The 12,065-nt window shown below is 36.2% G+C and overlaps 1 protein-coding gene across 1 annotated transcript in view; it reads left to right on the top strand.

Annotated features, from left to right (window-relative positions):
• CCDC192 (coiled-coil domain containing 192) overlaps positions 1–12,065 on the top strand; it is a 205,126-nt gene that overhangs the window by 57,802 nt on the left and 135,259 nt on the right. Inside the window, 2 exon segments of the mRNA XM_032262830.1 lie at positions 10,299–10,430; positions 11,366–11,422. Of these exon segments, the coding sequence (XP_032118721.1) occupies positions 10,299–10,430; positions 11,366–11,422 (189 nt within the window).

Here is a 12,065-nt window from a genome sequence, read left to right as displayed (position 1 = left end):
TTGGGACTACAGGCGTGTGCCACCATGCCCAGCTAATTTTTGTATTTTTAGTAGAGACGGGGTTTCACCATGTTGACCAGGATGGTCTCGATCTTTTGACCTCATGATCCACCCGCCTCGGCCTCCCAAAGTGCTGGGATTATAGGCGTGAGCCACCGCGCCCGGCCTTATTTTTTGTTTAGAGACTGGACCCCACTCTTTTGTCCAGGCTAGAGTGTAATGGCATGATCATAGCTCAGTATAGCCTTGAATGCCTGGGCTTAAATAACCCTTCCACCTCAGCCTCCCGGGTAGCTGACATTACAGGTGCAAGCCACCGAACCTAGCTCAATTCTCTTTTTAACCTAAACATATTTGCACTGAGTTTCTATCATATAACTGCAGTGGCCTTGATAGATAAATTGGTGACATACCTGAAACTGGAATTTAGTACAATACCCCACCAAAGGAATTCTCTATAGCTCTTTTCTTGGCTATGGCCATGGATGTAAAAGACAAAGAAAACTCTCAGAGGTCAGAAACGGTCAAATTTTTCAGCTACCTCCACTCACTGCACTGCCAGGACAGTGTGGCCTTTCTATCTCTGACTAATAGAATGTGCAAATAGAATCTGTGATGGCTGGTGACAGTTGTAAGTTATTTCCCCTTGTTCCTGATTATTCTGGTTTTTCTGTATATTGGGCATATTAGGGATGGTACATTCTTTATTTAATTTAAGATGCTATATCGTGATGATTCTCATCCAGATTTGATTCAGGAGGGAATGCACATAGTTTGGAAATCTGAATGTAGAGCTACAGGCAGTAACTTGATATAATTTTGGCTTGTCTCCTTTTGAGAGGGAGTGAGTGCATTTTTGGATTAACATAGAATAGATGCATTACATTAAGCAGGAGCATTTTAGGAAATGCATATTATGTATAGGTATAAGGATTTGATTGTGCTGAACACCAGGGGGCAAAGGTGGACTGTAATTGACTTCTGTTTATATGTCTGCTTTATTTGGATAATAGCTCCTTTCTCACTCCAACCTTTTAATAATTCTATGGCTGTAAATCACAGATTCCTGGCTAGAGGGAATGACTTTTGAGCACAAGATCTAGGTCCGTTCAATTATGATATCCCATTTTCTTGACCATAAAAATTGATTCAGGAGAGGTCATATGATCTAATAGCCTTTTTTCCATTTTTACTGGAAGGTGAAGTGCCTTACTATTAATGCCATGAAACTGGAAGTCTCTAGGTGTCATTTTTCTTACTGTGAAGATAGCTTGTCTGCCATGGGAAATAACAAGGCAAACACATAGGAGCAGTACTGAGATTTGGAGGTAGGACGAGACAGAATACTATGACCTTGTTTGAGTTTGTGGAATCTAGTGTATGTGAAACAATACTCCTATTTCTGACTCCTCATGTAAGCCAATAATTTTTATGTCCCTTTTTAAAAGAGTACAATTATAAAAAATAACAGTATAGAAGGTGATTGTTTTACAAAGCTTTGGAAAAGAAGCAAAAGTATGGAATGATGATGGAGAGAGAGGCAATGGAGAGTTTAGTGGACACCTTTCGTTCATGGAAATGTCTATGTCATGTTTGTAAGCTGAATGGTATCTTTCAGAAAGAGTAAACCAGAAAACGCAGGAGAGGATTGGGAGATAAGGTACAGAAATTACAGGAGCAAAGGCTTTGTAACAGGTAGATGTGATAGGATTCAAAGCCCAGTGCAATGGCTGGCCTTTGATAAGCGGAAGAATATCGTCTCTATTTGTTCAGTAAGGATGCTTTCCTCTCAGGTGACAGAATCCCAATTAAAGTAATGTAATAATGTTGCAGGACTTTTCCTTCCTTCAGCTAAAGACAGGGTCCTTGTCTCACCGCCACGAAGGTTTAGGCTCACAGACAATTTGAAGGGTGAATAAAGCAGGGTTTTATTGGGTGAAAAGGAAAAAAAGGGGAAACGGGGACTCTCCACAAGACCAGAGTTCTGTTGGTGCACTTCCCGCCTTGCCGTTTGAATCCCAGGTTCCACACAGGAAAAGGAGGGGCAAGCTCCTCCCCGCTGCAAAGGGCATGAACTGTGCATCTCCGCCCCCGTGCATATTCCTTCCGGTGCTCAGGCCAGTTGGAGTTTTTGCCAGGGACCCCCGCCCACCTGGTTGTTTCAATAATGCCAGCTATCATCTTACATAACACTATATCTATAGATGGGCCAGTTTCAGAATTGGTTAATTCAGTGGCTCAAGAATGTCAACAAGGGCTGGGCGTGGTGGCTCATGCCTGTAATCCCAAAACTTTGGGAGGCCAAGGCAGGTGGATCACTTGAGGTCAGGAGCTCAAGACAAGCCTGATCAACATGGTGAAATCCCGTCTCTACTAAAAATACAAAAAAAAAAAAAAATTAGCCAGACGTGGTGGTGCATGCCTGTAATCCCAGCTACTCTGCAGGCTGAGGCAGGAGAATCCCTTGAACCTGGGGGGTGGAGGTTGAGGTGAGCCAAGATCACACCACTGCACTCCAGCCTGGGTGACAGAGTGAGAATCCATCACACACACACAAAAGTTATCAAGATTACAGAGGCTATCCATCCTTTGCTCTACCACTCTCTATTTGTTGGCTGTGTCATACTTGCAAGGCATCTGCAGTAATTCGAAGCAATAGACAGTTAAAACTATATCCTGATAAAAGGAGATGTGCTTCCTCCTGTGCATCTTTTTAAAAATCTGGTAAAAATCCTCCTCAAGCTCCCAGGGCCTCTATATATTGCATGCCCATGTCAAAAATGATCTCTTATACCTGGAAATGAAACAAATATGACTGATAAAGTTCAATCATGATTCATGCCTCAGAGCTGGACAAGGCCAAGCTCTCCTGAACACATGGATGCTAGCTAATCCAAGTTGGGTTTTGGTTAGCAAGGGATAAAAGGGAAAAAACTCATGGGAAATAGATGATCAGTATCTGCTGCACTGAGATTTATAGATTAACTGGTGTGAAGGTGAGGGAGTATCTTGCAGGTCCTATTTTTTTCAGGGACTTACTGAGATTGTCATTTGGGATGAGTAGAATTTTTGAAGAAGGGAAGTATGAAATCCTATTTGAAGAGAAAGTTGAGGGAAATAAATAACTACCTCAAAGAAGAGGAAAGCCAATTTATTAGGAGAAAAATATAGTGGCATTTTTTTTATTTCAGGGTAGTGTGGAGTACCGACCTGAGATTTGTGCTTATTAATTTAAAATGAAACCAGTGAATCCAAGTTTGTGATGCTTTCTCTGGTAACATTCAATGAGTGGATGTAATGCTAACAATTTTCTAAACCTAAGAAAATCATTTTATTTATTTTTTTGTTTTTAATGGGGGTAAAATTCACAGAACTTTAATTCATCAAAATAATTCATCATTTTGAAATACACATTCAGTCACATTTAGTGCATTTCCAATAAATGCAACCAACTCTGTCAAGTTTCAACACTTTTCCATCACCCCAGAGAGCACTTTATGCCCTTTAGTAATCACTCCTCAAACCCTCTTCCTCCCATCCCTTGACAATCACTAATCTGTTTTCTGTCTTTATGGATTTATTTATTCTGGATATCTCAGATGAAAGGATTTATCTAATATGATCTTTTGTATGTGGTTTTTTGCACTTAACATAATGTTTTTGAGGTTTATCCAAGTTATAGCAAGTATAAGTACTTCATTCCTTTTTATGCCTGAATAATATTCCATTGTGTGTACACAACTCAATTTGTTTATCCACTCATCTGTTGATGGATGTTTGGTTTTCAACTTTTAGCTGTTATGAATAAACATTTGTATGCCATATTTTGTGAATGTAATTGTTCCATTTCTTTTTTATATATATATAGAAGTGGAATTGCTAGATCACATGGTAATTCTATGTTTAACTTTTTGATCGGTCATTTTTTCCACATCGCCTGTAACACATTACATTCTTAACAGCAATGTACAAGGGTTTCTATTTCTCCATATCTTCAGCAACATCTTTTATTTTCCGTTTTTAAAATTATAGTAATAAGAGTAGATACAAAGTAGAATCTCACTGTGGTTTTGATTTCTACTACCTTAACGACTAGTGATTTGAACATCTTTTCTTATGCCGCTTGGCCATTTATTTGTGTGTATTTAGAGAAATGTCTACTCAAGCCCTTTGCCCAGTTTTCAATTGGGTGGTTTGTCTTTTTGTTGCTGAATAATAAGAGTTCTTTATATATTTTGCACACTAAACTTTTATCACATATATGATTTGCAGATGTTTTCTCATATCTTGTAAGTTGCCTTTACATTTTTTTTATTATATTCTTTGCTGCACCAGTTTTTAATTTTGACCAATTCCAATTTCACTATTTTTAAATTTTTTTGTTTATTTTTTTGCTGTCAAAGAACCCATTGCTTAATTCAAGATCATGAAGATTTACCACAATGTTTTCTGCTAACAATTTTACAGTTTGTGCTTACATATTTAGGTAATCGATCTAGTTTAATATTATTTTTGTTTATGAAGTGATAAACAAAAGAGTTCAACTTCAAACTCTTATATGTTGGTTATCCGTTTGTGCCAGCACCATTTGTTGAAGACCCTCTTCTTTGCCTATTAAACTGTCTTGGCACCATTGTCAAAAATCAATTAGCCATAGATCTTTGAGTTGATTTCTGAAAGCTCTCAGTTCTATTTCAGTGGTCTATGTGTCTATCCTTATTCCAGTCAAATACTAATTTGGATTACTGTAGCTTTGTAAAACTTTTCAAAACTTGCTACAAAGTGAGAACATGTGATGTTTAGTTTTCCATTTCTGAGTTACTTCACTTAGAATAATAGTCTCCAATCTCATGCAGGTTGCTGTGAATGCCATTCATTCATTCTTTTTTTATGGCTGAGTAGTATTCCATTACATATATATATATACACACACACACACACATATATATATCACAGTTTCTTTATCCACTCGTTGATTGATGGGCATTTGGGTTGCTCCCATGATTTTGCAGTTGTGAATTGTGCTGCTATAAACATGCGCATGCAAGTATCTTTATCGTATAATGACTTCTTTCTTCTGGTAAATACCCAGTAGTGGGATTACTGGATCAAATGGTAGTTCTTTTAGTTCTTTAAGGAATATTCACACTGTATTCAAAAGTGGTTGTACTAATTTACATTCCCACCACCAGTGTAGAAGTGTTCCCTGATCACCGCATCCAGGCCAACATCTACTGTTTTTTGATTTTTTGACTATGGCCATTCTTGCAGGAGTAAGATGGTATTGCATTGTGGTTTTGAGTTGCATTTCCCTGATCATTAGTGATGCTGAACATTTTTTCATATGTTGGCCATTTGTATATCTCATTTTCAGAATTGTCTATTCACGTCCTTAGCCCACTTTTTGATGGGATTGTTTGTTTTTTTTTCTTGCTGATTTGTTTGAGTTTGTTGTAAATTCTGGTTGTTAGTCCTTGTCAGATGTATAGATTGTGAAGATTTTCTCCCACTCTGTGGGTTGTCTGTTTACTTTGCTGACTCTTCCTTTTGCATGACAAAATCTTAACAACTTAAAATTCCATTTTAATTTAATTAAAATCTTTATTTTAATTATATTTCAGCTATTTGTTTTTATTGCATTTGCTTTTGGGTTCTTGGTCATGAAATTCTTGCCTAACCCAATATCTAGAAGGGTTTTTCCAATGTTATCTTCTAGAGTTTTTATAGTTTTAGGTATTAGATTTAAGTCCTTAATCCATCTTAAGTTGATTTTTGTATAAAGTGAGAGATGAGGATCAAATTTTATTCTCTGACTTGTGGCTAGCCATTTATCCCAGCACCATTTGTTGAAAAGGGTGTCCTTTCCCTACATTATGGTTTTGTTTGCTTTGTCAAAGATCAGTTGGCTGTAAGTATTTGGGTTTATTTCTGGATTCTCTATTCTGTTTCATTGGTCTATATCCCTATTTTTATACCAGTACCATGCTGTTTTGATGACTATGGCCTTATAGTTTAGATTGAAATCAGGTAATGTGATACCTCTAAATTTGTTCTTTTTGTTTACTCTTGCTTTGGATATGCAGGCTCTTTTTTGGTTCTACATTAATTTTAGAATTTTTTTTCTAATTCTGTGAAGAATGATGGTGGTATTTTGATGGGAATTGTGTTGATTTTGTAGTTTGTTTTTGGCAGTACGGTCATTTTCACAATATTGATTCTACTCATCCATGAGCATGGGATGTATTTCCATTTGTTTGTGTTCTCTATGATTTCTTTCAGCAGTGGTTGTTGTTTTCCTCATAGAGGTCTTTTACCTCCTTGGTTATGTATATTCCTAAGTTATTTTATTTTATTTTATTTTTGCAGCTATTGTAAAAGGGGTTGAGTTCTTGATTTGTAGCAAATCTGTACATATACTTCTGAATCTAAAAAAAAAGTTGAAATTATTTTAAAAATTCTGTTATGGGCACCAAGGTTATAGAGCCAGTGATCTGTGGAATTAAGACTAAAACATAGATATCCTGATTCTAAGTCAACATTTCTTAGTCTTAAGCTGAACCTGAGCTAAATGGATCTGAATCAAAGAGATATTCAGTAAGAAACTTCTTTAAAAAGGAAAGGAAATAAGGAGCTGGTGTCTATATAAAAAGGAAGCAAGATGGTGGGTTAGAGAGAGTACTTAGGTCTTAGAAAAAAAATTTCTTTTAAGAATATGTTAACAACCTGAGAAAGATTGAAGTCCACATGATAAGGAAAAAAACATCACAGGCCTCATTGTGACAGGCAGCCTCAGAGTCAGGATTTGAATACAATATAAAATCCACGGATGGAGGCAGGCAAATGAGGGCCCAACTCTATCCTCTTCTTATTAGCTGTAGAATTTTATGCAAGTTAATTCACCACTAAAGCATTTAGTTTCTCAATCTTTACAATGATGATAACAAAAAATGTAAAGAAAATTGCTGATAGGGTTTTGAGCAATGGCAGAAGGTAACATTTATATATGCAGCACCCAGCAGAATGCCTAGTATACTGTAGCTACCAAATATATGTTAGTTTCTGCTGTTTTTCATTAACTTTTCTCACTTGTGGTCAAGAGCATGGAATCTTGGAACCAAACAACATATCAGTAGAATACTTATGGCAACAAGTAATAGAAAACTCAACTCCTTAATAAAAGAACTTATGGCTCACTAAGTGCAAGTTGCAAGGTAGGGTATGCTTCAGGATTAGTTAATAGAGCACTTTAACAATGTCAGCCAGAACTTAAGTTTTTTTCTGTTGTTTACTCTTCCTCTCTGAGTGCCTGGTTTCCTGATGGCTGTAGGATGGCCATAATAGCATTCACGTCTGGTTGGTGACAGAAGGTGCTTCTCCAGATCACTCTCCACTTCTTTACAGTGTGGGTAACCCAAATTAGGTCACATCTCCTTATACAATAACTTTGCCATAGGAAAGCCAGGCTCTGATTAGTTCATGCCTTGGTTCCTGAACCAATCAACAGCAAAGAGGATAAAATTGTCATGATGACCAGGGCCTACTTTGTAGCTGGGGTCAAATTTGGGTGTAGGAAGTCAAACCTGATGTCCACTACTGAAAACTTGAATTCCAGAAGTTACTTGCTATATCCTTTGATAAGTTAGCTAATTCTGCTGAAACTCAATTTTCTTACCTGCAAAATGGGAGCTATAATAGAATGAACCTTTAGCATGTTTTGAAGATAAATTGCAATACTAAAATAAATTTGAAAACAGACTGTCTGGCATGTAGTAAGTGCCCAATAAATGTTAAGTATTATTAATATTATTTATTCACCTATATAGTTTTGCATTATATAACAGCTATTTTTAAATGGTCTGACTTTCTGGCTAAAGTACGAGTTTTTTGAGGATGTGAACAATACTGTTTTCATTTTTTAATCTATATATTCTTACATATAATAAACGTCCAATTTATTTCTTTAACAAATGATTGAATAAATGATGCCTATTTAGTGAAGGAAGAAAGGCTTTTAAACAAGAGAAGATAGGTTTAAAAGAAAGACAACAAAATGGTAACAATAGATCACATAACAGACGGGATATGGGAACAAAATGGGCCCAACTAAGAGATATAATATTTGAGAAAAAAATAATTCCGGACATAGAGAGGAGTTTTCCCTGAAGATTAGAGTTGTTACAGGAAATGAACAAATGAAATATAGTTTGAGTTCATGGTATGCAGTTCATAAAGGTTATGACATCTTCAGATATTTTGTTTTTGCTTTACAATTTGATAAATAGGCCAGGCACAGTGGCTCACACCTGTAATCCCAGCACTTTGGGAGGTCAAGGTAGGCAGATCACTTGAGCTCAGGAGGTCAAGAGCAGCCTGGGCAACATGGTGAAAACTCATCTCTATCAAAAATACAAAGAATTAGCCAGGCATGATGGTGTGCACCTGCAGTCCCACCTTCTTGGGAGGTTGAGGTGAGAGGATCACTTGAGCCCTAGAGGTGAACGTTGCAGAGCAGAGATTGAACCATTGCATTATAACTTGGGTGACGAGGTGAGACTCTATCTCAAAAAAAAAAAAATTTGATAAATATGTAGATAAAACCCAAAAGAACACCTACTGTGATCTAGAAGAGGTAGAAGAATCATTTTAAGAGCTGCTAGATGCTTGATATGTTCCAGGTATTGTTGTAAGCATTTCTGTTTTTTAAACTCATGTAATCCTCACAACCAAACCATGGGATAAGTAGTATTCTTTTGATTCCCATTGCTATTTACAGATTTGAAAACTCAAGCCCAGGGAAGCTAAGTAACTTACTGAGATCACACAGATAGTAAACAGCAAAATTGAGATCTTGGCTCACTGCAACCTCCGCCTCGTAGGTTTAAGCGATTCTCCTGCCTCAGCCTCCCTCGTAGCTGGGAATACAGGCACCTGCCACCGTGCCTGGCTAATTTTTGTAAAAAAAAAATGAGATTTTTTTACCCAAAGGATAATGACATAAGAGTTTATGGCTTTAACCCTTACGCTATACTATGTCTCTAATAAAATAGAAGGGTAGGCAGAAAAGCCAGACTGTAATTCCAAACCACCATGCACTCAGGAGTTAAACACGTTAGTGATCATGAGGAGCACCACAGGTCTTCAAGGCCACCAAGAGCCAAAAAGCATGGCCGACAGTTCGTAACATGTGTGTTCCCTCTAAACCTTATTTTGCACTTTCTTAATCTGCAGCACATAACACAACAGCTGTGGAGGGAGGCAACTGACCCAACATTTGCCCAGTGAACGAGTGTGTGGTTGGATGGTTCAGTGCCAGTATGTATGATATGCTCACCATTGATACGATATGCCAGTATATGATGGACCAGTAGAGATGATGTGCTTGTTTCCTTGGCAGACTGACCTCTTCGTGCTTCCACATTTGGTAGTTTGTCTTTAAAAATTTAAGAACAATCAAATTTTTTCAAGATGAGACAGTATGCCTTGCAATAACTTTCAGAGTAATGCAAAAGAGATGTAGAGATAATTCATGCTTTAGAGAAAACTCTAGAAGTTGCAGTGAATACAAAATCGTGTGTTTTTTTTCCAGGACAGCCTTTAAGGATTCCAGTGAATCTTTAAGGATTGTTGCTGAACTATAGAGAAAAAGCACTATAGCTGCCAGAATGAAAGGAGAAGCTAGTACAGGCCCTCTCCAGGGGAATGAGAGACTAAGGACTATCAAACTACCACTTTCCTCAAGAGGAATCTACAAACAGTCAAACCAAGACAAGTCATTGCTAGGAATTTTTTGGTTGTGGCTTAGTATAGATCTGCCTTTGATCAGACTTTAACTTGAAATTCCTGCATATTCCCTAGTTAAATGCACCCTGCTGCTTCTATGGTGAACATTCAAGGGAGTCAGAACTCCCACTCCTTCTAGAGAGCTGTAGCCCCCGCAAGAGTTACATTTCAAAGACCATATGTAAACCACAATACTAGTTTCAGATTCGGCTGTACAAATAAAGTACAATATTGAAACACAATGAAGATGAGTGTTGAGATTTTTAAGAAATTTGTCTGCCCATTGTAACTATATGGATTCATCTCCTGTTTAGAAAGATCTTAATTATAAACAATAAATAAAATCAATTTTTCCTTCTTTCTCTATGCTAATTTATCATCTATGAGAAATGTTCCAGAAGCTATTTTCATATTTAATAGATATTGGTGGAAGATAAATTATTTATAAGTTGAATTTTTAAAAGGAGCTTTTAAAATATTACTGTATTTACACTCCCTTATAAAGAAAATATCTTCAGCTTTCAGTCTCTGAAGGAACAAAATCAAAACTGCTTGAACAAGTATCCTGGCTAGAGGAAAAACTGGAAGCTGTGAACCACAAGGAAGCCAGTGAGGAACCATACGAACAAATGGTTCTTGTAAAAGACCAGGTATGTTGTAGAACAAAGTCATCTTTACTTTAAAAGTTACCTAATTTTATATGAACTGACAATTCTGCAAAGCCATTTCAGTCTGGATTAAAAGTTCATATTTTCAAGTTCACAATAGCAAATAACGATATTTGTATTTGCTAAAAGTAATTTTATTCCCTGGTGAATATTGACATATAATTTATTTGGCTAGTAGTAGCTTTAAAGTTTGATATGCATCTTTTTGAATAATATTAGCTAAATATTCTATTTATTTTATAAATGACATTGACTGCACAAATGTCTCCTAGTTGTCAAGGTTAAACAAGGAGTAGTTTCTTTCTGTACAGTAAAACAAGAGGATTCTAACATTCGGCATGTGTTTTTTAATCAATTACTTTATAAGAAATGATTGCTTTCTGAATATCTGAGCATTTATATATATCATTATATAAATTTACATCTTTGTTCAATCTAAAGGGTTTGTATCTGTTTTTGGAATATATGAATATGTTTTCATGTGGAGGTATATAGATATAGATGATATAGATATATAGATATACATAGAGTGTGTGTGTGTGTATATATATATATATATATATACATATGATATAGGGGTGTTTGCATTAACCACAGCACATCAAGCTAACATTACCTTATTCAGACATATATATATTAATATATATTATATATATACATATATGTTACCTATATATTAATATATATATTAATATATTCTTAATATATTTGTGTGTTTTTTCTTTGGGCCTTCCATAGAATGGAAGAGAAATGGGAAAAGGGGGATGATTTCTCCAATAATGATTTTCAAAAAATGTAGCTGAAATAATGCTACCATTCACAAGATTTGAAACCTGATACACAGATATGTCTGCAATACTTCGAGTATGCAAAAGAAAGAGTTACATACTTGGTTTCTAAACTTTTCTCCTTTTCAGTGCATCGAGAAATTGCAAGCTGAAGTAAAAGCTTCCCAGGAGCAACTTATAGCACATGTAAGTGTTTTCCTCCTTTTCCCATTCCTTTATTTATATCATTGCTAACTTGGAAATGAATAGAGCTTGGAAAAAAGCTACAAATGAGTTTTGTCTGCTGCAAACCAAATCAAAAAGCTAAAAATTAGTATTTTTACTGCTTCTGCACAGTTTCTTGATTTTTGTGAGTGATAAAAATTCCAAACTGAGCTCTTATATGTAATCAGATGGTCTAGTCCGATGCTGTCAGAGGAAGAGAACCGGAAACTCAGGGCAGAAAGATGAAGAAGCCAGCCTAGTCTGGGGAGTAGGCTGAAGTGGAGAGATGTGTCAATTATTGACCCATCAGATAAAGGTCTAGAGCAGTGCTTCTTAAACTTTACTGTATGTAAGAACGACCTGAAAGCTTCTTAAAACAAATTACTCAGAGATTCTGTTTTCCTCCATGCCTAGGGTAGGGCCTGGGAATTTGCACTTTTGGGTAATTCTAGATTCAGGCAATGCTGACACTGCCAGTCTTCAGGACACATTTAAGTGAACATTGTTTTTTATACATACATATATAATATATATGTTTAAGATATTTTTTATATATATTCACTGGGACAGATTGAATATATATATATAAAGATACATATATATTGAATATATATATGTATAGAAT

The sequence above is a fragment of the Sapajus apella genome, unplaced genomic scaffold (assembly GCF_009761245.1).
Source record: "Sapajus apella isolate SASKATOON/1434 unplaced genomic scaffold, GSC_monkey_1.0 scaffold1, whole genome shotgun sequence".
Lineage (NCBI taxonomy): Eukaryota > Metazoa > Chordata > Mammalia > Primates > Cebidae > Sapajus > Sapajus apella.
The sequence above is the reverse complement of the archived record's forward strand: the minus strand, read 5'-3'. Positions and strand labels throughout refer to the sequence as shown.